Source organism: Aspergillus stella-maris (assembly GCF_047715825.1).
Source record: "Aspergillus stella-maris strain CBS 113639 unplaced genomic scaffold BDV14scaffold_46, whole genome shotgun sequence".
Lineage (NCBI taxonomy): Eukaryota > Fungi > Ascomycota > Eurotiomycetes > Eurotiales > Aspergillaceae > Aspergillus > Aspergillus stella-maris.
Genome location: NW_027396840.1, coordinates 195,262 through 221,372, shown reverse-complemented (window position 1 = coordinate 221,372; position 26,111 = coordinate 195,262). Strand labels below are relative to the sequence as shown.

The 26,111-nt window shown below is 50.1% G+C and overlaps 10 protein-coding genes across 10 annotated transcripts; 2 read left to right on the top strand and 8 right to left on the bottom strand.

Annotated features, from left to right (window-relative positions):
• Positions 1–80: 80 nt before the first annotated feature.
• BDV14DRAFT_177565 (lanthionine synthetase C family protein) lies at positions 81–1,935 on the bottom strand. The gene is made up of 4 exons (XM_073769438.1): positions 1,708–1,935; positions 1,081–1,645; positions 1,015–1,028; positions 81–969 (listed from the first exon to the last, which is right to left on the bottom strand). The coding sequence occupies exons 1-4, from the start codon at positions 1,886–1,888 to the stop codon at positions 200–202; spliced, it is 1,530 nt and encodes a 509-aa protein (XP_073625912.1). The 5' UTR covers positions 1,889–1,935; the 3' UTR covers positions 81–199.
• Positions 1,936–2,121: 186 nt separating this feature from the next.
• Positions 2,122–4,296, bottom strand: BDV14DRAFT_202390 (Zn(II)2Cys6 transcription factor; the record flags this gene model as incomplete). Its single annotated transcript, XM_073774027.1, has 6 exons — positions 2,122–2,166; positions 2,213–3,451; positions 3,496–3,527; positions 3,575–3,788; positions 3,836–4,157; positions 4,211–4,296. 6 exons carry the CDS (start codon positions 4,294–4,296, stop codon positions 2,122–2,124), a joined length of 1,938 nt encoding a protein of 645 aa, XP_073625911.1.
• Positions 4,297–4,546: 250 nt separating this feature from the next.
• BDV14DRAFT_210253 (NAD(P)-binding protein) lies at positions 4,547–5,762 on the top strand. The gene is made up of 2 exons (XM_073775852.1): positions 4,547–5,155; positions 5,210–5,762. Exons 1-2 carry the CDS (start codon positions 4,560–4,562, stop codon positions 5,628–5,630), a joined length of 1,017 nt encoding a protein of 338 aa, XP_073625910.1. The 5' UTR covers positions 4,547–4,559; the 3' UTR covers positions 5,631–5,762.
• A 265-nt stretch (positions 5,763–6,027) lies between these two features.
• On the bottom strand, positions 6,028–6,561 carry BDV14DRAFT_202388 (cell wall mannoprotein 1 family protein; the record flags this gene model as incomplete). The annotated part of the gene is made up of 1 exon (XM_073774026.1): positions 6,028–6,561. One exon carries the CDS (start codon positions 6,559–6,561, stop codon positions 6,028–6,030), a length of 534 nt encoding a protein of 177 aa, XP_073625909.1.
• A 1,397-nt stretch (positions 6,562–7,958) lies between these two features.
• Positions 7,959–8,396, bottom strand: BDV14DRAFT_202387 (uncharacterized protein; the record flags this gene model as incomplete). The annotated part of the gene is made up of 1 exon (XM_073774025.1): positions 7,959–8,396. One exon carries the CDS (start codon positions 8,394–8,396, stop codon positions 7,959–7,961), a length of 438 nt encoding a protein of 145 aa, XP_073625908.1.
• Positions 8,397–10,856: 2,460 nt separating this feature from the next.
• BDV14DRAFT_202386 (uncharacterized protein) lies at positions 10,857–11,903 on the bottom strand (the record flags this gene model as incomplete). Its single annotated transcript, XM_073774024.1, has 3 exons — positions 10,857–11,186; positions 11,253–11,583; positions 11,629–11,903. The coding sequence occupies 3 exons, from the start codon at positions 11,901–11,903 to the stop codon at positions 10,857–10,859; spliced, it is 936 nt and encodes a 311-aa protein (XP_073625907.1).
• Positions 11,904–14,210: 2,307 nt separating this feature from the next.
• On the bottom strand, positions 14,211–15,278 carry BDV14DRAFT_202385 (uncharacterized protein; the record flags this gene model as incomplete). Its single annotated transcript, XM_073774023.1, has 3 exons — positions 14,211–14,502; positions 14,579–14,688; positions 14,754–15,278. 3 exons carry the CDS (start codon positions 15,276–15,278, stop codon positions 14,211–14,213), a joined length of 927 nt encoding a protein of 308 aa, XP_073625906.1.
• Positions 15,279–16,156: 878 nt separating this feature from the next.
• On the top strand, positions 16,157–18,003 carry BDV14DRAFT_202384 (kinase-like domain-containing protein; the record flags this gene model as incomplete). The annotated part of the gene is made up of 2 exons (XM_073774022.1): positions 16,157–16,817; positions 16,877–18,003. The coding sequence occupies 2 exons, from the start codon at positions 16,157–16,159 to the stop codon at positions 18,001–18,003; spliced, it is 1,788 nt and encodes a 595-aa protein (XP_073625905.1).
• Positions 18,004–18,756: 753 nt separating this feature from the next.
• BDV14DRAFT_97022 (uncharacterized protein) lies at positions 18,757–19,516 on the bottom strand. The gene is made up of 2 exons (XM_073777939.1): positions 19,303–19,516; positions 18,757–19,208 (listed from the first exon to the last, which is right to left on the bottom strand). The coding sequence occupies exon 2, from the start codon at positions 19,196–19,198 to the stop codon at positions 18,842–18,844; it is 357 nt and encodes a 118-aa protein (XP_073625904.1). The 5' UTR covers positions 19,199–19,208; positions 19,303–19,516; the 3' UTR covers positions 18,757–18,841.
• A 3,114-nt stretch (positions 19,517–22,630) lies between these two features.
• BDV14DRAFT_202382 (Zn(II)2Cys6 transcription factor domain-containing protein) lies at positions 22,631–24,079 on the bottom strand (the record flags this gene model as incomplete). Its single annotated transcript, XM_073774021.1, has 1 exon — positions 22,631–24,079. One exon carries the CDS (start codon positions 24,077–24,079, stop codon positions 22,631–22,633), a length of 1,449 nt encoding a protein of 482 aa, XP_073625903.1.
• Positions 24,080–26,111: the final 2,032 nt, after the last annotated feature.

Genomic DNA, 26,111 nt, shown 5'->3' with positions numbered 1-26,111 from the left:
AATCGCTTGAGGGGTATTTCTTATACTTATCTAGTTCAATATCTACAGTATACTCAGAGCAATGGGGTTTCGGATTGGGTTAACAATTGTAGACTACGTATCCCCAGAGCAAGGAGTTGCCGATCAATTCAGAAATTGGGGTTGGTCGTTTATCTCTTTTCTTGTTCAATAAAGGTGGGACAAGTATCAATAGACTATATCAAAGAACGCCCATTGCACCATTCCCGCCCAAGCAAGGGAAACCCAAGATCTGTTTCTCATACCCCTGGAACACTTTATCTAGAACAAAACCATCACCAACCTCCATCTTCCTCAGCTTCGCCAGAATAACCACACACGCTTCAGCCCAGGTGCACACTGTCCCCGCGAGACCCTCGAAGAGAGAAAACGGATGATCCGGCAGGCGATAATCATAAGGACCGGAGCCAGAAGTGTTATAAGGCTTTGTCTCTCGCGCATGGAGGAGCATCGCGAGCGCTTTACCGAGGAGTTCATCTGCAGAGGGACACTCTGTGCCGGATGCCGAATGCTTAGCTCTCGCCTGGTTGATCGCCTGGTCATTATCCTCAATAGCATCATGCAACATCAACAACGGCCACGCGTTACCTGCTATACCATGACAGAGACCACCGCCTTTGGATAGGAGACCTTCCTCCCAAACGCGATCGGTGGCTAGACAGATAGCGGTATCCCACTCCGGTGTCCAGTGATTGAGAACCAGATCGGTGTTTTTCAAGACGACGCTGAGAAGTCCTAGGAGGGCTGGAGCACCATGGCAGATTTGTACGAGGGGTTGTTCCCGCTTCAAAGACGAGCCTTTTGGAGGGATCGCTGTTGGGAGATGTCCGCCATGAGCGATGCAGATTTTGCACAGTGCCGTGACAGTGCCGCCGATCTCGTTCAGATGATTGTGCGATCCTGTTGTTAGCTCCTCCGGGCGACAGGCGAGAAGGATTGGGATTATTCCAGCTGTTGAGATTAGCACTAATCATGGCGAATAACGAGGGTCTATACTCAATCCATGTGCCCTATTGAGGAAGCTCAGTATAATCCAATTAGTCTCTTCATAATGTCACTTACCATCCAATCCCATGATGGCCAGGGAGCCACGGCCACATTAGGGGAAATGCATCATCTTCCCCATGGTTACCAACATGCTCAGCAGCGCCTTGCCTACCCGCTTCCAAGATTGTACTGGCGAGATCCGGTATTCTTCTCAATACTGTCTGTAGATGTTGTTGCTGCGTTGGTCCGAAATCAGGGAGTCTAGTCCTAATATTCAGGAGCGTCCAGAGTAGCCCGGCGCGACCAAAGAGTACCTCATCCGCGCCGAGGTCATGACCATGATAGTGAGCAGTCGGGCCGTGACTAAATGCAAGGTTAATAGCATCGTTCAAATAGGCGATGTCAATTTCAAAACCGGATGCCTTAATGCCATTGGTAGATTGGTGCAGCATGCGCAGCGCAACGGCGGCGATGGGCGACTTCGATGGTAGTGGCGAGAGACCACCGATCCGTAGGGGTATATCCGGCCCTGCTTCCAGGGTTCTTGCGTTGGCCAGGGACTGAAAGTCTGGCAAGTCTTTCTCTTGTTCTGACAGCGCCGTGGCTTGCTGGGCTAGACGGAGATATGCGACCGCCACTCCTGATAAAGAATAGTTAGACCTGCTCGTTATGGGTGGTGCATTGTTTAAAAATGATAGGTACCTAGCTCTCCAGTAAATATACCTCGTCCATCGTACTCTCCAGTCGCTGGATCGCCTGCTTCGATGATATTGACGCCCTTCAAGACCGCATTTCGGAGGTCATCAAGCGATTGACGCAGACTTGCCTCGTCTACCTCAGCAACTTTGAGATTGTTATCGAAGAACTGCGGACGATCGGACATTTTATCCAGAAATGCAAGTATTTGGTCACTCGAAGGTATTGTTGCGTGCTCAAGCTGAAGAAGATCCAGGCACCAGGCCCCGCGTCTGACGTGTAAGGCACCAACTGACATAAGCTTGCAGGATGCATAAATCATAATTCAGCAGGAAAAAGCAAAGCGTGGTTTGTCGGAATATCCCAGCTGATGACGAAACCCTTCACTTCGTCAGCAGTATATCAAATGTAGCGCTTGTCTTAGTCCCAAAGCCCTGACCCCCCGACAATGTCATCCCACCAGGCCTACTCAATGTCAGCGATGCAGCCACCAAGATGCAAACCAACTAACCCAGTCGATGTCCTTTTCTGCAAGAACCAATGAAAAGTCTCTATCAGGTAGTTCAATGCTGCCTGGTTGGAAGACCACGGAGTGTTTGGGGGTTATCTCGTCTGCTGCTTCGTAGGCCCGTAGCATCTCGTCCAAGAGTCGATATATCTTTGCAGCCTCATCACATGAGCTCAACGCGTTTGCCCAGTAGCCAACAGCGCTCCTGAGCGCCTCCAACAGATGCGATGTTGAAAACATCGACTGCGAACCTGGCAGCCGTCGTCGGGTTTCCAGTTCAAGCATTAAGGCCATGGCCGCAGGTGCGAGCATCTGGCGAGTTCGAGAAAATGCGTACCATGATGGTTGAAGTAAGCGCTGGTATTTTATCAATTCCAAAGAGGACGCAATGACTCGAGCGCGCGAAATGCTGTCGGCTCTACGAATGAACCTCCGATGCAGACGACATACGCCGTGATGGTACATGCACACCAGTTGAATGTTGGAATGATCTGCTGGACTTTTGAGATGAATTCTCTCCACCTGTCGGACTTCCAGCTTTATATGCGGTGGAATATGCGACCAGGTCTCGTAAAGTAGCCGGTCAATTTCCACTACCCTGCCGTAATCGTCGGGGTTGGGGCCATTGATGAAATCTATAATCTTCCCAAGGGCATGGAAAAGACGTCCTTTGACAATGAGATATGTTGCTGGTGTAGACTCGGGGGGTGGTCTAGAAGGTGGAAGTACAGAGGTCTCGCTGTCTAGCTCCCAGTCGTGGACACTGCGAGGTTCTTTCGTGTCAGAATTGAGGGCCGACGTCATGCAAGGAAACCCTGATAGAAATGAAGCGACCTCATCCATGCTCACGACAGACAGCCAAACACGCCGTCGATACTCTGCTTGTAGCATGGAGAGAGATGGCGTATGGTCGGGATCGCGGTGATATCCCATGTTCACAGCAGCCCTTACGAGCACTCCAGTCATGATCCAAAGGCCACGACCATTGTCATCTTTGCGATTCAACTCAGCGGTCGCATTCAGGCGAAGTGTTTCAATAGTATATGGGAGACATTTTGCAATATCACCCATCAATAGGCATTGGGCTGCGCGTTGTCTGTAGGTATGAAAACGTTCCTCGGCAGTTCCTTCGAACTGCATGCCGCCAAACTGCGACGCGAGCATTGTGACACCGAGAATGGAGAAAAGCAACCCAACCCATATGATACCCGTCTCTGTTGGATTTTTCCAATGGTCCTCGTACTAAATGAGTTAGCAGAGACCGGTGGAACAAGCTTGGGCCATACCTCTCGCATGAATGTTTTCTCGTGGATAATAGCTGACAAAAATGAGTTTTTCGTCCTAATCATATTTCTAGAAACTTACGAGGGACCGCGATGGGAAAGTTGGCTCGGTCGAAGAACCAGCTCAGGAGCTTAGCAACCTCGGCCTTGGGTGGCAAGGAGTCCAAGATTGTGTGCACATCCACCCGGTCGACTTGATTGAACAGCAAGCTTGTCCCATCCACCGAGTTAGACAGGGACGACATGGCATCTGCCTCATCCATGGTCTCATTCCATGCTTCTTTTAATTTATTCACCTGGATTTATCAGCGAGAAGGATGACTTGGTGGGACCAAACACCAACCTCTCGCAAGACGTCGTGCCAGTCTTGAGTAGCCTTGTAGACGGAGTGGGCCTTATCGACGAAAGTGATCCCCATTCGACCTTGGTCAGGGTCTAATGTCGCTGAAGACGAGGTTTGGGACTCGTTTGGAAATACTATCTCCTGGTTTTGTTGTACTAACGTCTTAACCATATCTTCCAGATGGTCAAGCCGTTGGCGCATAGCCTCCCCATTCTGATCCCTTGCGGGGGCTAGTGGTGCGCCATTAGCGGATCCCTTAAAATAACAGGTCTCTCCACGAGCACTGCAGTTTTGGCACGGTTTCTCGCGGTTGCATTTCAGCCTGACCCCGTCAGCAATGGGCCTCCGGAGTGGCGGGTTTAGCGGGGTGCATACTTTCTAGAGCGGCAAGCCTCACATGACAGCGGAATACGACTGCGCCTTATCGGCTTGGAGACTTTAGTCGAGCTTGAGCCTTCCATCGCAGAGCAGCGTGCAATGGTCAAACGTAGTAACAGGGGGGCTCAGAGAAGAACAGCCAGGTCACGTGGACGGAGACCCCGGGTCGTTCCTACCGGATTGGGCCGAAGGATGCACCCACGTGACTTAAGTCCGCGGACTTGACGGCGTTATACTTCTCCTGGACTTACGCGAACAAAGTCCGTACGTCGATATTATATAAAGACTGCTATGTGAGCAATTTCAGCTGTCTATACTTTTCGTTGTTAGCGTCTCATCTGCCCAAATGCCTTCCCTAGCCAACTTCTTCTATACCCAGCTTTTCCTCCGCATCCCCAAGCCAGCAACATCTTTTGCTGGAAAAACTATCCTAATCACTGGGGCCAGCTCAGGACTAGGTAAAGAAGCAGCTCAGCACTTTGTCCGTCTCGGCGCAGAGAAGGTCATCCTTGGTTGTCGCAGCATTTCCAAAGGCGATAAGACTAAGCTCGAGATTGAATCTGCTTTACAATGTTCCAAGGACATCCTCGAAGTCTGGCAAGTGGATATCGAGTCGCCTTCGTCTATCCGGGAGTTTGTGGGCAGGGTAAACAAACTACACAGACTAGACGTGGTCATCAACAACGCCGGCATGCAGACGACCAACTTCCAGGTCTCTTATGGGACTGAGAGAACTCTTGCTGTGAATGTTATTGGCAATTTCCTGCTAGCGACACAACTCCTGCCAAAGCTGAGACAGACAGCGGAAACATACCAGACTACGCCCCATATGACCTTCCTCGGCTCTGCGTTGTATGATGTCGCTCAGTATCCCGAGGAGCATGGAGATGACATCTTCGGGTGGTTTGCGGATAAGGAGCATATTCCCAATATGATGAATCAGTATGCCTTCCTTGCAGCCCAGTATACGACCACTTTTGCTAACAAGCGTAATAGATACAACCTCTCAAAGCTCCTCCTCCTCCACAGCATCATCAAACTATCTACCCTCGTCGATCCGTGTTCCACCAAGAGCACAGATAACAACCCTAGCTCGATCGTCATCAACTCCCTCGACCCGTGTTTCTGCAAGACAAACCTCCCAGGCGAACTATCCGGGGGCGTGAAACTCTTCTTCAGAATGTTTGAAGGAATGTTCGCTCGGTCCGCCGAGGAAGGGGCACGATTGATTGTTCAGGCCGCCTCTGGTGGGCAGGAGAGCCATGGGGGCTACTTTCGGTCTGCACGATTGTTTGAATATGCGCCTTTCATTAATAGTTTAGAGGGCGTGAAGAGGCGGGAGTATATCTGGGAGCAGTTGGGCATAAGATTGGAGGAGTCGCAGCCTGGTGTTTTGAGGAATCTTCTTGCGGCCTAGGTAAGGCCTACGCGGCTGTGGTTAGGAGTTTGTTATCGTAGTCTGCCATGTGGATGGACTACTTCTTCTTTGCATACATTTGTCTTCTATATTTTCTCTCGTGCTTTTAAATGTTCAGCAAGTTGGTTGGGGTTTGCCCTTTATCGGGATTTCCGGGGGCAAAGATATATTTGTCTGCCACATAAGATGGTATTTATAATCCCCGGGGAAACCAGGGCGATCTCAGAAACAGGGTGAGCCTTTAGGTTAACTAACAGATGTGCTGTTCTGGTAAGACAGTATCTCCTCTCGATACCGTGGTCACATATTATCCACACCGGGCAGCAGGTTAAAGCGACCATCACCGACCATGCCAACCCCTTCCACACTTCCCAACGCACACCATCAACCATACATCCTAATCAGAATAAGCCACAATCCCCCTCTCAATCTCAGCAACAATCCCCTCCGCAAGTTCCGCCGCAATCTCCTGCAACGCACTCGGCACCTTCGGCGTAACCGCATCCCTCAGCGCCTCAGCAGCGCCCTTCTGAGCCTGCAAAGAAGCAAGCACATTGCCACTCAACCCATCAGTCTCAAAATTCGGTTCCGCAGCAATGACTGCATCAACGAGATCCCCAACGTCAGCTGTGAGGTCCTGGATTGGTCTCACGAGGGCTAGTGCGTCGAGTGAGGAAAGGGCGTCGAATGTTGCGACGCTTGTTGCGCCGTCGTTTATCACGGTTACCAGGTCGTTGGAGGCGCTTTGGACAGCGTCGCCGGTTGTGCTTCCGCTAACATAGGATGCGACGGTGTCAGAGACGACAGCGACTTGGGAGCTTATGTTGTCGAAGACGGCTTCGTAGTCTGCTAGGGCGCGCTTGGTTTTGGTGATGGGCGCCGCGAGTGCGGTGGTTGCGAGGGATAGGGTTAGGATGTTTGCGAAGTGCATTCTGAAGGTAAATGGGAGATCTTGAGATTCCAGTGAGTTCAATCGATTGGTCTTTTGGTTTGAGTGTGTGTTGCTTTAGGGAGAAGTGACCGTGGGGAGTGCCTGCTATTTATGCTCCGATGGTGATTAGAACCAGGCGCGGAAGTAGCCTCGGTCATACCTTCATACCTTCGTGTCAAGACGCAAAGCGAGGCATTTGCGCATGTGATGGGCATGGGTATATAGTTTCCACGGTGGTACAAAAGTAAAGTCCTGGGCCGTAGAGTAAGTGGGATGTTAGTCTCGCCCTGAACCCCTGGAGGACCTGACTTCCCCCGCAGTTTGATCGCACAATAGCATGGTTTTGCCACGATTTCAATGCGCCATAAGTAGAGGATTATCGAATTATACTTTGTCCACACCTGGTCGACCAGGACACTGTCCTTTGCAGGTACTGAGAGACTTCATTGGTGCCCACATAATGTCCCGGCTTCCATCCCCCAGGTTGACCTCAGAGACCCGGACCCATCCGGGCTTTCTTGAGTAGTTTAAGGTGTTTTTTTTTTTTTTCCCTCGGTCTTTGGTTCGTCCTCACATAGGAGTATTATTAGGAGTGTTTAATATGACAATTAATCTGAGTGTCACAATCGCGCCACTCGTCCGGCGATCGCAGAGATTGCCCGATACGGAGAAACATACGTAGTTCAGACCGTTCCTTGGCATGCAGGGAGATATCCTTGAAGCCTCGCAACGCTAGTAAAAATAGATGGAGTCGATACTACCGCAGATCAGAAGTCCACCAATAAAAAACACATGGACAGGGCTACCCCGGATTGTAGAATCAATCTGCAACGCCGATCCGTGGTACGGTCCGAGCATACCAGGTCTGTGATTAGCAAACTAAGTGCGGAGTCAGGCAGCCCTCGGCTGATGACACTGCTTGAGCCGATCTTTCGAGATCGAGGAGTACAAGGCCCAAGTGCAAAGAACCGCACGGGATCGACGGGGCTATTCCCCATACATGAGGGTGATAATTACCAAGGACTGCCAGGGCTCTGCCGCGGGAGGTCTAATGTCACCGTGTACGCACGACATATCGAGGTGATTGGCTTTTTCTAGAGCTCACCGCTAAACCTATAGACGATACTGACTGGCTCTTACATAGGTACTCCGTGGGTAGGTAGCTAGATATAAGGTATTCGCCATCTAATCCCCAGGCACCCATAACATACAGACATGATATCTCAAAGCACCCATATACTCCACGAAGAATGAACCCCAGAACCCACCCAATCGCCCCTCCTCAATCAGCCCAAGAAGCCGAAAATCAGCTCGAATCATCGAAAAAGCTCATCAAGACCCCTCTGAATCTCATCCACAACCCAATCAACCCAACTGTTGACTCTTTCCCTCTCCACCTAAACTTGCCACTCGAGTGACATTCTAGACCCTTCCAGCGCTCGTTGCTGCTGGACCAAGGACACTGTAATCCCCCGTGCTGGGCCATCCCCCGTCAGCGCGTCCTTGCAAGCAATAAGGTCATCAACAAGCGTCTCATAAGCGGCGGCGAGATGATCGAACGACGCTCCTAGCATGAGCGCCGACTCGCCCCGGGGCACGCTGAGAGTGCCGATATTGTTGATTGTCGTCTTTACGCGCTCTTCGAGCGTCTTGAGTTCGCCTGCGCCGGCGAGGTACGCGGTGGCTGCTGAGTCTGCGACATCCACTTGGGCGATTGTGGCGTTGAGTTGGACTTCGTACTGTTCACGAATACGCGGCTGATTTTCTGGTGTTGATGCCGCAAAGGATATGCTGCAGAATGACAGCGCCAGGGTGAGGATGTTGGAGAAGTACATTTTCGAGACGTTAATAGAAGTTCTGGAGTGAGTTGAGTCTCTGTGTTTAAGCTGCCAAATTTCGGGAATTGGGGGGACTCTGGCTATATACTTATACGTCGCTGGTTTTGACACATGTCTGAAAGTGCACTATCCTGCTTGCTCGACAATTATGCTAGAAAACTGGGACCACTGTCGACACGCCCGGGTATCCCGGACCACATTCTCGCGGCACAAAAAACATGACTATATCTCATGGAGCTGGGTGCTGCAATAACGATGGTGACATCATGGGGATGACAGATTGCGATCTGAGCATTCCTCGAAATGCGCGATAATGAGTCGTGTAACGCTAATGATGGCATCCTGCATTGACGTTGATGATGAGAAGGAGATGAGTGTAAAGCATTCATCCAGGATACCTTTTCTCGCCAGGTCATGTGAGTGCTATGGACAAATAAACTGCAAATCAAGCATCAGACCCTGAATTAGGACATTGATCATTGAGCCATGTGTAACAACAAACCACAGGTGCTGGAACCCTGGAATTCGGGCAATAGACCAATGGCCCCTACAGGGGTCACTGGCGGAGATCTACATACTGACCTCATTCCATCTCTCTCACTTCTAGCGTTTGACTTGAGATCGGAATCGGACATCCGTTTGACGCATTTTTGCTTGATGAGAGCCTGCCAATACTTTGCAAGAGCCTACATTTGATCGACAAGAAAAACCAATGGTTGTATGGCTTGTGGAACAGGGGATACACCCCTCCGTGCCCACTGGAACCGGCATTCTTTCATGACGGAAGACCTACGGTTCAACCAAAGAACGCTTCTACCTCTAGCACTACTCGGTATAACAGCATGTAACCCTCTGCCCGGTCAGCAGTACGATAACTCGGCATAATGGGTGGCATTCAACGGCATAGTCAACACTCACACTCTGACGGTGGCTAGTCTGCCATTGCAAGACTTAAGAGGTAGACCACAAGTAACTTACTCATCATAGTCCGTCTGACAAATTACTGCAACGACGGTAGATGTGCTGCTAGAGTCATCCGGGTCCCCGCCGTTTCCGCTTCGTTCATGAGCACCATACCACAAAGTAGAGGCATGATCCGGCTGCATTGCCAGCTATCATCCATCCATAAGGCAGTCACGGGTTCTTTTCAACCGGGCTTACCAAGAACAAACGCTGTTCGCCATCAACCATCTTTCGACCAATATACCCCAGTTTCTCCATCCCTACAAATACATTAAGTATTAAAGACAATATAAAGATCTTGTAAAATGCCCATCTCAGGTGGACAAGTTATGCTAGGACTGGGTCCTTGCTGCAAACCCTCGCGATATTTTATCAAGCAGTAATGTCATTGGCATCGGGAGCTTCATGGAAGGGCCATATCTTCCATTCCATTTCAAAAAAAAGGTGCAATGCATCGGTTTTTGGCATTAGCAAAGTTTTGGTCTCTTCGCTAAAGTAGGCATCAACTAGTGTCTCAAGCCAATGCTTGCTCCTCGCGCACAGAGACAGGGCATGATCTAAGTCTACATCAGAGGTATCTCTAGAAGCCTCCATATCACGGTCAAAAATTTTCATTAGGAATGGGATATACACAGGCAAAGGTCAGCGGTCGGTTGATCGTTGATTCCATATTCTGCCATTCGCATGATAAGAAGAGGGTCGAACCTCGATACTTCCTCCTCGGACTTTAAGCCTTCGCCCTGCAAAATGAGATTGGCCGCGTGCTGGAATTGAACCGTGTCCATTTATTCCAGAAGGGTGCCCATCAGACCCAGCGAAACCTCAATGGCGTCTTCGCGCTTTCCAGCTGGTTCAAGTTGTCGCGAACGAAGAAGCTCCTGCTCAGTGTGTGCAATACGTTCTAGACCTTTCAGTTCCGCGACGGCTGGCGGGGAGAAGCGGTTCGACTGGGAGCCTATGTCATCCATAATATCGTCCAAATTGCCGGTCGATTTTGGGGAATAATAGGAGGCCACCGTGGCCCTGAACTGGCTATTATCCTGTTTAGCGTCTCCGCCCTTCTGGCTAGTTTAGAAATAGTCCTGTTGCTATCTACCTTTTTATGAATAGCAATCTCTGCAGTGGAGGTAAAGCATCAAAGGCATATAATTCTGCCTGGAGATGCCTCTCCTGCGAGATCCCCCTCTGTCCTGGAAAAAGCGATCGTTCATGTTGGAAGGAATTCCATGGCTTCTTACCTTGATTTATCTATTATTTTATATCTATTTTATATGGTATTTGGATTTTGACGAAAAGAGTAATATTATAAGCTTGGCGGTGAAACTGGCCACCAATCCTGCCAGTTCCGCCTCAGCACGAAAAACACGCTAAAAGTATTCACAATTCCACCAGCCCAGGAGATCCTCAACCCTGACATGATTACAGTATTCCGAAAGACTCGGTCGCTCCTTGCTCCAAACAATCTTCTACGCCCGTTCGCGCCCACTCATCAATTCATGTGCCTGATATTCGCTCAATCTTCCGTGGACCACCGTCGTCGTCCCCACCGTCCATTTCTTGACGTCGTTTTGTTTCGTAGCTGGTGGCATCATTCACATGTGCGGGGGAATTCGATAGACTGGGTGCCACTAGTTCCCGCCTAAGGCGACTGGCAAAGGTATCATAAGGCTTGTAAGGAATCATCTTCCGATGAATCGTAGGCCACGTTATAGGTATTGCGGCGCTCTTCAAATTTGCGAGCGCGTCAAGGATATCAGTGGCGATCGCGGCTTCGCATAAGAGTATTGATTCCTTATTCCAACCGTGCGACACGAGAAGACGGGACTGGTGAGAACATAAGTATGGGTTAGCATAGTATCGGCCAGAAGACGAGCAGGCGGATGAGCGTACAACAAAGAGAGCTCCTGGCTCTGGTCGAGGGGATCTGAGTCTAAGAGCGCGTTGACGCTGCGCAAGAGCCAGCAGTATAAAAAGGAAGTAAGGATCTGCAGTCCAGTCCTTTGGGGTTGTAAGATCGATGAGTTCTTTACGCCGACCAGGTACTCTGCTTGCCCGGGCAAGACCCTCGCAACGGTCTATGCGGGCTCCATTGATGGAGGTATAATGTATGTAGCCGACCAGCGGCGGCGAGCTATTGTCCCGTGGGGGTTTACGACGATAAAAGGTCATATAGGATGGGGTGTGGATGGGCCGGGCTTGGAAGTGGAATTGGGAGCCGTGGCTAGAGATATTAGTACATACTACGTATAATGGTTGGGCCTCATACCAAGCGCGTGCGAATTTCCGCCCCTTGCCTAACACAAGTCTGCAGAGAGAACAGAGCTTCACGTTGGGAAACAGACGACAGGCTAGTGCTTCAGCATCACCAGCACTCTTGGGATCCTTCCGCGCACACTCTGAGAGAACGTACGCCTCAAGATTGCCAAAGTGGCATCCCAGCAATTCCAGATGCTTCAAAGTCCACATTATAGGGTGATCTAGAAGATCACGCCGAGCGCGAACAAAGTCCAGGAGCGGCTTTGGTGTACAAGCCTGCGTCATTGGCAGGATAGCAACAGGTGTTGATTCGGACGGCTGGAAGATAAAAACATTAAGCACTCTGCTATAATGGAAACGACAGCCTTGAATCAGGGAGGAAGATCACCAAGTATGAAAGACCAAAAGTGAGACAAAGGTGAAGGCAGCAGGCAGTTTCTCACCGTTTAGGAAGCGGTGCCTAAGGCAGACCAGGGTCGCGGGTGTGGGGTACGGCATACTGTTCGAACAAAAGGGCAATAACGTTTCTTTGTGTAAGCGCTGGTATTCTGCCAGCAGAAAGAACTTCATTACATATGTACATTAAAGGACAATTGGGTTGCCCTCCTCGCCCTCCTCCCCCTTCTTAGGGTCTAGATTAAATGGATTTTCTGCTTCACCAATCGCTGGTATAAGGTCTATAACTATTGGTGCTCCCTAAAGTTCACCATTAGCTAGGGCAAGCTATGACAAATGGTTCATTCATAAGTCTGAAATAATGATATTCAATACTATGGCAACCGGCGACGAGAATACAAAACATGGTGGTGAGGATGATGGCCACCGACAGCTATTTACGTTGTGGGTCACATGATGAATCACATGATACCCTAGTGCCTAAGGCATCAACAACAATCGACAACTGTACGCGGAGACCGCGACACAAGCTACTTATACATTAAGAATAGTTAGTCCCTTGTACAAGGTTGGCCAGCTGTAAGAGGCGTCTACTAACTGCTAAGTAACCCATATGATGGATCAGGTGACCAGGAGGAACCAATAGGAACATAGTATTTAATCGCGAGTCTATATTAGAATGAATTGCTGAAGACCTGCTTTCTTCAGCGACCCTCTAAGTAGGCGCCATCTCGCCTTTAACCCAGTTCTACGCTAGGCCTAATCTAGAAGTTTAATCCCTAAAGGATGTGCCTTGCAGGCAAAGGTCGTATTGCATAAATCCTGCAAGTGAAAGTCAGAGGTTGTTGTCAAGGCGGCCTGAGGTGTTAATTAAGACGGCGAGCCAATTAGAAGACTTGAATTAATCTATCTGGTACTCTATGTACGGAATTCAAAGCATGAAGGCATTTAAAGAGGATCGTAAACAAACACGTGGATGAACCCTCGCGGAGCGAGGCTAGCCAAGATGGGTAGGTGGTCGAAACAGGCAGTATCTCGCGATCCTTATCCCGGGCACGGTGCCCGGAATAAGGTCTCAGATTGCGACTGATATTACCGGTAGTGTCACTGGCCTTCTTAGCAAGCCCGGGTGTAACTACACCCCAAGCATTATGCAAATGCGTAAGTCTTCATCCAATTCCGAGTATCCAGCCAAATCCTGTCAGCTTATTGTCCTAGCATGGGCTTGAAGATCCTGAGCTACTTGAACCTACGTAGTTGACTTTCCGACGAACATAGTGGAGTTATTCAAACACTAGCTTGAAGCCGATAAGTCATCCAGTAAATAGCAGAGACATTGATAATGGGATAATTCCTAGGGATGCCGACATCATCGGAATCACAGACGGTAATTTGAACATTCCATGAAAAAGCGCAATAATAAGTTGTGTAACCGCGATGATGACATCTTGCATGACCATGGATAACTAGCAGGAAATAATCAAAAAGTACTAATCCAACTTACGTTTTCTCTTCAGGTCGTGTGAGCCGCAGATTAACCATTAGACCCTGAATCCAGACATTGATCATCGAGCTGCAACGATAAGCCGCAGGTGCTGGAATTCAATGGACCACAAGCCCCTACAGAGGTCATTGGCGTAAATCCACATACTGACCTTAATCCATCTCCCAGCCTGACTTCTACCTAGGTTTTGAGAAAAGCACGGTAGCCGTATTTGTATCCCCTCCTCAGTCCCTTGGGAGCGGCATCAGACATGCGGTTGACGAATTCTTGCTTGGTTGAGCCTGCGAACCTCTTATAGGCATCTATATTTGACGGTCAACAAGGGAAAAGCTAGGGCTGTAAGATTGAACCCCTTCCTGCACAATCGACCTCGGAATACCTTCCAGCAAGGAACTACCAATGACAGAGAAGCCTTTACGTGAATAAAAATAGATTTATCAGGTTTTGGAACCTGCTATCTCTAAGACTATTCGATAGAATAACGCATAACCCTCTGCCCGCCCGGCGGGTATCGGAAGGCGATATATTACTCGTGAAAATGGTGATATCCCAACAGCATAGTCGCTCATCACAGCCGGGGTATTTAAAATTGATCCAGCCAAGCTCTAGACAAGATAAACACAGACAAACACAACCCAACTCACATACGCCAGCGGGATTATAATTCCCAGGCATACAATCTTACGCATCTCCTAAATAACACCCATGCGCATGGCCTTCTCGCGGAGCGCTGACCTATCAAGCAAAGAAATGGCCTCTTCATGACCAGGATGCATGAACTTTCTCTCGCTGGTCTCTGCAATGTGAGTGGGGACACCAAAGGGTCCATTGTAGCCAACGTAGATATGACCTTCGTAGAGATACTCACTGCCGTCTCCCATGTATACGGTGAAATGCGGGTCATCCATAGACACCGTCTTCTCGACCTCTTTGGCTCCCGTGCGTGTCACCGCAAAGGTGCGTGTTGTTCTGTGGTCTTCTTTTCTGTAATCGCGGGAATCGAGTTAGTCGTTGTCACTTTTTGCTTTCGGAACCAAACCAGCCTTGCTCGTGAACTTACCGAATCCAAATCTTGGTTACTCCTTTCTCTTTACATGCGTTGCGGCAGATACGCTCGATTGCTTCGGCTCGGCCTTCTGGGTTCAGGTTCGCGTTGCACATCCACATTATCTAAAAGGTCGTCAGTAAAGTTATTATTCATTGAATCAAAATAAATTGGATTGAAAAAAGCATACCCTTGGATCCTCATTCGTCCCCGCACCAACTGCTCGCCGGTATGGAAACGTGCGCAGCTTATCAACCATTCTCGCGTACCCCGACACAGTCATCTTCTTCTTCTCAAGCCAATCCCCCAGCCTAGAAGACCCAACAGTATTATCCGCAAAGGTAACGAATGTTCGGGTCCGCGTGGGGATAAACTCACTAGGCGCCGCCCTCTGCTCCCCACCGCGCCACCAAGTATCCAGGTTCCTAACGTTCGAGCTTGTATTCGTGTTTTTATTCCTGGTCCTGGTCCAGTCCCTGTCACCGTGGCTGCGGCCGCGATAGGGATCGTACCTTGCTTTGGGATTGGGGCTTGTAGGGCGGCTGGGGTACCATGAGCCCTCCTTGTTAGCTCTGACGGATGGTTTCAGCAGGTTTGCTTCCTTGGGCTTCACCTCGCGGATTTCGCCTTCTTCAAGGTCTGATTCGACGAATTCGCCTTCTTCGAGGTCATATTGGGGTCTTGCCTCCTCTGTAATGGTGGTTAGTCCGGGCATGATTGTGCAAGATGTCAGGTACTGCGGTATAGGGCTGGGTCGTGTGGTATGCGTGATAATCTTTTGTAAAGGGTATATCGTAGGAAGTCCTGGCTTAGATACTCTGACCCCAAATTTGGATTCCCCTATGATTTTATATATATGTTGCATTGCTTTGAATTACGTGAGGACAAATGAGCAACTGACTATACCGCGGTTTCCAACAAACGGTCTATAAGAGCATGCGATCAAAGACTGCCTTCCTCAAGGCCCTTAGAGATGCTTTGAACAGTCTCCTAGAGGGTTGACTCCCATTGTCTGATACTCAACCGATTCCCTCGAGGGTTTTGGCTTTTTACCGCGTGTTCCGCATGAAGGGCCTGGATAATGAGCAGGAATCAAGCCCTAAATCCTTCCACAACCGCTCATAACTTGCTCCACGAACGACAAAGAGACTGCCCTGGTGTCCTTGGCTGTATGAAAGTGCATATTCGATAGCCGGCGCGTCAATGCAACAGTATGGACGTCTAAATAGTTTAGTCATGCCCCATAAGATATCTAAACGTACTCATATGACCCAACGCACCTGTCAAATCTTCTACGGTAGTGGATGCTAGAAATCGTACTAAACTATCATCATTCGTTCAGACTGGTTATCTTCGGTCTTTCACCCTCTATTTTCTTAGAGGTATTATTTTTAGCGTGAGTAGTTTGGAACGCATCGTTGTTAGAACTTAGACAAAGAACCATCCAGACAAAAGCCGATGAAACCCCCAAATTCACCAATTTCCAAACTCAACTACTATATAAGTACCAGTCTCTTCCGTTCCTGATAGTCCCGATTGTACGTTCCTAGTCTATTACTCACTCAGAAATCCCAGTACCGATTTCTAGAAATCATGTCTACACAACACTCTTACGAGCCAAACGGCAATCAAACCCCTTCAACATCCAGTTCCGCCAACAATGTAGCGGACACACATACCCAAACGTCGCCACCAGAGCCAGCAACCGACCCACGCGTGTGCAAAGTCTACGACGAGAAATACGGATGGGACCAAGGCTACGGTCTCGCACACAGGATTCCAGGCGCCGAAGAACCCTGGTCCTACCTGCACGGCATGCATCACCCAACCCTACTAGGCGACCATATCGGCCCTCGCGAGCAATACCGGGTAATTCACAAGCTGGGCACAGGTGGGTTCGCGAACGTCTGGCTCTGTCGCAGGCTGGACACCGAGATATCGGAGTACGTAGCCGTCAAGATCATCCAGGCGCGCCTGTCGGGCAAGGATAGCAGGGAGCTTGAAAATATTCGGCGGCTGAAGGAGCTTGCGAAGACGGATGCTGTGATTGCAGAGTACTGTGTTTTGCCCATCGATGAGTTCCGCATTGATGGGCCGAATGGCGTTCATCAGTGCTTTGTTTATCCTGCTGCGGGGCCTTGTGTCAAGGAGCTTATGGCTACTGTCCCGGATCCTCAGAGGTATCTGCGGAGTCTTACGCGGCAGGCTGCTAAGGCTATGGCTGCCTTGCACCGGAACGGAATGTGCCATGGCGGTAAGTACATTTCTTCCCTTCCACCTACAAAATGGGGATATTAGCTAACTGTGTGATAGATTTCCGACCATCGAATCTCCTCCTGCGCCTCGACGGGCTAAACGGCCTCGAGGAAACAGAAGTCCTCGACATCCTCGACTGGCCATACTGCGAGGACATCCTCATCTCAGACGACGCGAACCCCCACGCCTCTCTACCCGAGTACATCGTCAAACCACTCGAATTCGACTACATCTCCATGCAAAGGTTCAAGTGCGATAAACTCTGCGTGATCGACTTTGGCGAGTCCTTCCAAATATCCAACCCGCCCAAAGGAACAGGCATCCCATTGCACTTTGCACCCCCCGAGCTGGCCCTCGCCGACGAATGCGGCACAGCAAGCGACATCTTCGCGCTCGCGGCAACAATGTACCAGATTCGGTTCGGCGAGAAGATGTTCGAGATGCAGGAGCAGTCGATAGATGAGTACATGTACATGATGGTCAAGCAGCTGGGTCGGTTTCCCGAGCCGCTCTGGTCGCAGTGGGTTGAGCGCTGGCGGTACGTCCAGGATATCATCAAGGAGGATACGACGGATGACAAGCGGCTAGATGAAGAGGTGGTCCGGAGGCGCCATATCAATAGGCTCGTGAAGGTTCGCGTGGGCCATTTCCTCCGGAGGAGTAAGAAGAAGGGTGGATTCCATGACCCTCTTCCTAATGAGGAAAGGGAGTTGTTCGAGGATCTGCTTTATGCTATGACGGAGAATAATCCGGCCAAGAGATTAAGTATAGAGAAGGTTCTTGCTCATCCTTGGTTCTCTTATGAACCCGAGACGAACCTCGCTTCTTCTCCTGTTGACGTCGAGGTTCAACAGCAACAGGAATCTCCTGTCCCTGCTCCTCAACCTGCCTCCCATGAGCCAGCCGATATTCCTTTCCCCGACTACGCCTCCTTCTTATCATCATCCCAAAGCGTGGAAATGCTCGATGCAGAGCAATTCCAGCAAGCGGAGTCCTCATCTCCATCTCCATCACCTACTCCGACACACCCTGTCCCTGGAACACCACCAAGATCCGAGTCCCCGATCGACCAGACCTTTCAAACAAGTGGGTTGCTCGAAGCTGATTGGACACAAGAGATCAATGCGGTGCGTACAAGTGTCCTCGCGGTTTCAGCGTGGTTTAGTCGGACGTTTGGGTTGTAGTTCGAACGCCTTCAGTCAACCTTTGATCGAGTTTGTGGCGGTTCTCATCGTCAGCTGGATATAGCTTTTTGGTGAAATAGATTGGAATTTGTATATACATTACCTTTGCCCTTACATGTTGCAATATTTATAACACTGGGTATCCCTCTTCCTTAGACAGGTTAAAGAACCGTGAAATATCCAAGGCTAATTGTCCTTATGGTGTATTCCACTCTATTCGATACCTCTTTAACCTCTCTCCAATGCCGTTAGTGCTAAGGAGAAAGTGACCGCGACGCCGCTTACCATTCATTCCAAGCCCTGCTCCCAGATAGACTTTGAGCTTCTAGCAATAGTGCAGGACAATCGGTTCAAAATAGGGGCATTCATCCTTTCCTGTGGAGGGCCTTTCATCATATTCATAGCATGCGGTTCAGTTATAGTAGCGTCTACTATGTATGTGCTGTGCCTACACCGCAGCCAGTGCGTCATGGTCAGCCGGACCATGAAAGTTTACACGTCACAGTGCTGCGGAGTGGACAGCGCAGATTGATGCCCGATCTGATCGCAGTCCATCCGGTTGATCCTTTAGGTAATTCATGGAACGCAAGATGCGGAGCCGCATCCATATCTTTGAGACGTAGGCATTGTGGGCTATTAGATTATCTGAATGCTGGAAACTCCGGATGATGCAAAAAGTCAATTATGTTAGATGTTTTCGACACGCTTTAGGTACAGAAATAGGACAATCAATGAAAGCAAAGTAGGAAACAAGGTCGAACGTCGGACAGTGTCAAGATAGCCTCGAAAAAGACAGTCCAAGCCAATCCCTCCTGACTACTAATGATCCTCCCATAATTTAAGGAAGAACAGAAGGAGTATAGCTCTGATCAGGGCTCACAACCTTGCCCCCATCAATCTGCTTATCAGTGTAAGCAGGCCAGACAATCTGGCGGGTATCCTCATTCACAACAGACAGCGTGGTGAATCCAGCATCGGCACCAAACTGGTCGCTCCAGCCAGAGGTAATCGTGTAAGCACCGCAAGTGGAGGGACCGCCGTTGACTTCAGAGGCGGGCGAGCCCTCGACGACGTAGGTGCAGTCTGTGGCGCCGGAGCCGGCGTTTATGCCGAAGGTCCAGGTGCACTTTGTGTCGGCGTCGTTGCAGACGCGCTTGAGGGACTCGATTGTCCATTGGGAGTTGGCGACCATCATGGACTTTGTGCTGGCGGGCGCGGCGAGGGCTGGGGTGATGGAGAGGGCCGCGAGGGCGAGGGCTGTGAGAGAGAATTGCATTTTGGTTGTTGTTGTTGTTGTTGTTGGTAGTGGTTGTTTGAGTTGGAAGAGGTGTTTTGGTTGAGAATTGTTTGTTTGTTGTTTGGAGGAGTGATTATTTGCTGATGATGGAGGGATCTTGAAGCAGGGTGACACCACCTATTTATACCTTTCCATCATTATACCAAGGTCCTTGAGGACTGAAATCACCAGGTCACCGCATAAACAGGTTTCATCGATAGTTGCATCAGAGAGAATACTCCAGAGACAGTCTCCAGTCTCCACGGTAGCATCAGCCCTCCGCATAGCGGAGATCATAAGGCTACAGAGTACTAAAATTAACAAAACCCTTACCGTTGGCCATGTCTCACCATCCTGCCCTATAAAAACTGGAGCAGTGTCTCACCCGCCACAGTTCCCCGTCGTATCCGATCGTTCCGCGGTTGAAGAGGCGTAGATCGACAGCTCAGGTGTTCGTAGCGATGAGACCGTCTAACTCTATCCAGGAAATTTCCGCGCCATGGAGGCTCAGATGGTGTTCTATTTGTTACTGGTGGCTGACTCGTGAGGACTTGCAAGTGCCGAGGCTAAGACTGAGGCTGTCGCGCATTGACTGCATTCAGTTAATCGCCCAAGACATGCTTGACACTTGCCCTATCATGTTTGGAGTTGCGGTGGGTTTCCCCCCACACTTTATGCAGCCACGATATTGCTGAGTAGATGAAGTCATAGGAGTCTGAAGGTGAGTTGTCTGATCCTGAAGGTCTCGCAACCCATGAATGTACTACTCTGGCGAGTGCGGTATTTCTCCGATGGCAAGGGGCCTGATGCACGGGCGCACAATGCACATGGAAGGGGCGGATGCTTGATGCGCCTCGATGCAGCGCGGAATCAGGATGGATCCAGACAATCTGACATGTATGCTGTGTTCCAAGACGTTACTTGGAAGCCTCAAAGCAGTAAGAATCCTGCACCTGCAAGATGCGGTGCCCGATTGCAAGGCTGATGCTTAGACTCGGCTGAATGCTTGTCTCTCACTGCTTTCACTCCGCGATCGGAAGCTCTCATGAAACGAAAAGGGGTAGGAAAAAGGAGTCTCAGACATGACAACGGCTATCCCAGCTATTTCTGGAATCGATAATATGAACCACGTGGCGGCGCGATCGGATCTGGATCGTATATTTGCGGCGGTGTGCTGCGGAATTGCCATGCTTTCATTCTGGGAGGAATTTTTTCGATGGACATTTTGAGTGGGACTTTATAGATGTTGATTGTGGATGTTTGAGGTTGAGGTTGTTCCTGCATTCATGTTTCCTCGTAGGTTGGGAGGTAGCTGGTCGTCGGAAATAATATGTCTACGTCACAGTTGGTGATATCAGCTTACAAACAATGAAAGTGCCTTGCGTAGTGCAAGATAGAATCCTAACTGGATATAGATTAGGTGGTGATCGGAAAGGTTGAGCACCGACCCCGACCTCAGATGCCAAGGGGTCGGGGAGTGGAATCCGGGGACCGATGAACCCTAACGAAGTACGTTTAAATCCCTTGCGCAGTTAATGGGCGGGACGATTGCGCTTGCTATTGCAAATAGTGTTTTCTTGCAGCTTGCGTCTGAGGGGATACTGAATGTTGTATCCGATGCGGATTCACAGACGGTACAGCAGGCTGTTTCGGGGGCTAGTTCGGGGTTTTTTAATGGTCTTGATGAGGGAGACGAGGTTTGCTGTGCTTGGGGCTGTTAGCGATCTAATTAGTCGAGTTCATATTTTGCCTGTTAGGGCTGCAGCGATGAGTATTGGGTTGTCGAGGTTGATGCCGCGGGAGAAGGTACGTCTTCTTTCCCTGCACGTTGGGTTTATATGGTTTGGGGATGGGCTTTGCTAACGTTTGTCTGCTTGATTGGTTTTAACTTTTCGCCGCGAATCCGGACACCCCTGATGCGTCGAGGACGGCTTTCGCTGCCGGTGGTTGATGCAGTGTATTATTGCGAGGTACGGAGGTGATTATTAGTGGTCAGTAAGTGGGGCTAGACGGATCAGTTGGGTTTACTATAATAGGTGAAGGATGAAGAGCCCTAGAAGTGAATCTCTTTGTAGGGGCGAAAGCTGGTCACAATATGCCATGGGATACAGACCCTCCTACCCTTCAAAGTGCGTGAAAATCTCCTGTACTTGGGTCATCAGGCGGAGGCGAGATATATAAAATGCCCGTAGCCGCCGATGAAGAAATGACATTTCCTGACCAAGTATTGTACCACTTAGCTTCCGCGTAATAATAGTCCGAGTTCTTTTGCTACAAGTACATCACTTTGTCTGCCTACCGGTAGCTCTATCACCCTATATTGCGGCAAATACTCGACTGGACCGCCAAGGCCAAGGCCAAGCCTTACGCTCGGGACCTGTTGGGACGGACATTTAGCATATACGACTTGTAGCAGGTGTATGGATGCGGAGCTGAGAACTCCTGGGGTGCGTCATTATAGTGATAGACTGTACTGCAAATGAGCGCGGTTGTTTGTCGTCCTGAAGTCTCGATGTTAGCAGAAGCCCAGTTGTGAGGCGGATGGGGCACGCACATGGGTAGTGGAAAGTATGCAATGATCTACATGGCTATATCTCTCCTTCCTACTCCTGTTACAGTACATAGAAGACAGAAATATGCCTTGGTAAGAGAAATAGAGGAGCGGAACGTACTCCGGTGTTGTCGAGGCCTGGTTATGGATGGCTGGATTGTCGCAGGGCCATGCATAGCTGAATCATCACTGCACCAATCACGTGATTGTGCTTCATACACGGGCACATTCCGCTTTTGTCTGGACATCAACACCTTCCCTCCTCTTCCCTCCTCTCGCAATCACTTCCAACCCTCTGCGTCTCTTTGTCACTTTTACATTGTTCCATTACCAGTCAAAATTGTGCACCGACTTGCTTGTGACAGCTGTCGAATCATCACAAATCCTACTTGACGACATGTCGGCGTCGTGCGCTCGACCACTATCTGAGCCAATGGCTGGTTTTTCTCTCTACGCTTGACAGTATTGAGACTGATCTGCACCGCTGAATTCTTCTTCCTGCCCGTCGCGACCTGGTTGGCCGAACCGATGCGCTCATCGATCGCACCGAGACATTTAGACAGGTACTGAGACAACAAGTGGTAAACGGTGGAAACTCCAAAATGATTTCTGTGTGCTGAAGCGCAGCAGTCCTGGTAAATTAGTTGTTCATCCAGCTCAATCGCCAAATCATGCCTACAATATCTTTCTCTATGAATTCAGGTTATTGAAAGCGCGACGATGCCAGAGGAGAACGGTCACCATCATGTGTTGAATAAGAACCACCGACCACTACCGTACATGCATAGATGAGAGACTGCCTACGGTGACTCTTGGTCATTCGCCAGATATTCCTGGATGCCTTTCCAGACCTTGATGATTGAATCTTCCAGTATGCCGCCTTCGCCCAATCCTCGATGTTCCGGCCCCAGTCCCAGTCCTACAGCGCACATGACCTGCTCAATCTCCTCAAGTGTACGCCTGGTGACCTGTATCATGACATTTACTTGGAGTTGTTTCTGGCTACCAATCTGAAATCCGTCTAGATGGATACTCGGCAGAAGCGGCTCGAACCATGGCCGGCCTGGTGGATGTGACAGCGACTCCAGAACAAGCGAGTAGACGCCCATGCAGATTCGCAACAGAGTCGTGTGGCATGTCTTTATGAACAAGCCAAGCAGTTCATCGATCGGTTGCTTGCTCTGGTCGTGAAGTAGACTGCCAGAATCCATTGCAACCGACCCCGCCGTCGCTGCTATGGGAACGAATCTATAACCTCTAGCATCGACTTCGTTTCTCGTCGACTCCGCTTCAGACTGGGTGTTACCTTTGGTTGAGTCACACGACCAGGGATTCTCAGGCGCCGTTCGACCTCGTAGTTCCCGAAGTGCACAAAGCAATCTGTCCGCACTCTGCAACATTCGGCCGACAGTGTAGTGCGCGTTGTTGCCCGGCGTCGCTCCAGTGTAGTTTGGCATCATGATAGGTGGAGCCGCACTGTTCGGCGAAGGAGGTAGAAGAATGCATCCCGTGACCATCCCCGCCTCTAGGAGGCTCAAGTCTGCGAGGAACTCGGCACTCATCTGAGAGAACAACTCGTGCCAGTTTCCCCTCCGTGATACAGGTGTTGCTCTGCTCATCGAGCAGACAGGCGTGGTCGATTGTACTCCCAGGCCCGGAGCCGACTCGCTTGTGGCCGGCGGGTCAGGACTCTTCAAGTCAACAGGGTGCACGGCGATTTCGTCCGTCGACTGGAAGAACGGCTCGGACACTCTGAAGTCAAACATATCCCCGGTCAATATTGGCGTGGGCGGCATATGCAATGAATCCCCGAACACCGGCGTTGGTAGTGGTTGGTTGAGAGACAGTTGCACCGGGGCAGCATCCGAATCCTGAAGGAAAGCATCAAAGGGTATGAAGACCGGATCTCGGGTTTCGTCTCTAGATAAATCCTCGTGCCTGTAAACTTCCTGAGCTTGATGGACAACATCCCAGTCTTCCACCACGGGAGAACTGTCTTTGACCTGTATATCTTCTTCTTCTGGTCTTGTCGATGGGTAAGAAGCATTTTGACCCTCTGGCCATGCCTTTGGGCGCCCAACCCCGCGTGTCGATGTGGTAGCGCATCTGGCGCCAGCCTTGAGACACCGACGGCAAACATCTGCCCCCGCACTCATACGTTCACAGCGCAGCTTCTGGCCGCGACACCGATCGCATGCCGGGCGCCGAGGCAAGTCCTCGGCAGAAGACGATTGTGAGATGACTTCCATGCTGGATATTATGATACCTGGACTGAATCACTCGTGAAACTTGTGTGAGAGCCCCAAGTTTTGGACTGAAGCCATGGCGAGATTATATGCCATGCACTTTTGAATACACGCAACCGTACCCTGGTAACCTCTCATTGAACCTTCTTGACGTGCAAAATGCCCCCACATACAACAGCTGTCCAATCAGAAATTACCATTCTGCTCTGTATCTTGATTCGCCCGTTCAAGTGTCACCCAAAAGCCGGATTACGAGCATCTTAATTGACGCTACCGCCATGTCGGAACCCTCGGAGCCTCTCATAACCACTTATTCCTGTTGATCAGCCGCTGCCATCGAATAGCGGAAACGTCGCAGGGTGTGTAGCTGGTCTCATAGCATCTGGCACGTTCAGCTCTCGTTATACCAGCACTCGAGGATCATGCAAAACCCTGTAGCCAGCAAGAACCACCCCGATGATGTTCTCAAATATCACGCGATCAGTGGGTGTGCCAGCCCTCTGCATTCCACAGGATACGCCATATTTCGGTAATCACAACATCAGACTTGTTCGCCATCGCGACAGACTGACTGAATGTCGGATACAATTCCACGAACCAGCAGCGATTTAGCAAGTACAGAGGCATATCACTACCAGGTGCGATGCTTACATGCATGTCGCCCGAACTCGGAACAACCGAAAATACCGACCATGTTTTTGCTTCTCCCCTGATCGAAGAGAATGTAGTCTGTACTATTGACGGGTCTACGCGCTCGTAGCGTGTGCGACAAGGAACTCTGAGATCGCCGCGCTAGCAGAGGTCTATTCAAACGCTATGCAGGGCTTCAGGTCGTCAGGGCCCAGGCCATCGTTCTCTATCTGGATAGGTCTCAGCACACTCGTTCGATGGGTCTTTACTGGGTGTGGTTGTCATGCAGCTGGGCAATGACGGCCCTTAAGCAGAGCGTCAAATTAATTGAAGCCGACATGCATCCCAATGGCTTGCCTAGCAGCAAAGCTTTCATGAGCCCCTTCTCGTCCTACGCCACTGTTTCCTAGTACGTCTCCTTTCACTCTGATGCGCACGTTTTACTGTGGTCAAAACGTCGCCAGATTACACCCCAGGGTTCACAATCTGTACACCCAAGAATCCCATCTTTTCTGCGCCAACGACATTTCCCTGGCGGGCAGTCTCCTGTATTGAAGATCGCTGCATGACCGAAAATTGAGACACCGGGGCCCAGACGGATTGCGAGGAAGAATATTAAGCCATCCCTAAGCTCAGCATTCGGCTGTATGCGCGCTAGATCACATCTTCAGCACGCAGAACGTCAGCATTTCAGCCAGCCAAATTCCAGTGGTGGCACTATTGCCGATACATTGCTGCTCGGAATTGCTTTTTCGTCTTATTTACGCACCACCCGTTCATGTGCTACAGATAGCTTATCTCCCTGCAGAAAGACCCTACATTTCTTCAAGCGTTCGCTCCCTGGCTATCCAGCTTCTGCGACAGCTCCAAATGCAGACAGACAACAAGGCATATCCCTGTTTTTCTTTTCTTTTGCTGATCATTTTCAACCTGGCACCTGCATCGATACATGCTACGCGCACACTCGCCTCCCATTTTCCTAGTTCAGGTACGATCTACGCCAGGCTACAAACACTCGCGCTTCACGGCCCTATCCCCGCTTACCTACCCCATATGTTCACGCAGTCGCGACCTAAATTGGTTCCCATTCCATCTGCTGGCTGTAGATCCTGCTTACCTAGCCCTAACCTTACCTTCACCCAGAGAAAAAGAGCTTCCCGGCAATTGGGCCAGGAAACCATGTGTAGATACTGGAGCCGTGTAACCACTTATCGATCCATCCTGGGTGAGGACTGCCGCCGGACAGAGCAAGATACGATTTGTCACTAAAAAGTTGACTCGTCAAATAAGCGCCACCCTCTATGCCAAAGCCTTAATCCAGCTATTTGTCAAATGGTGAGGAATGACCCTCGAGAGAGACTGAGAACCACTCGCTTGAAGAACCCCAACCTACCACCTCACAAAA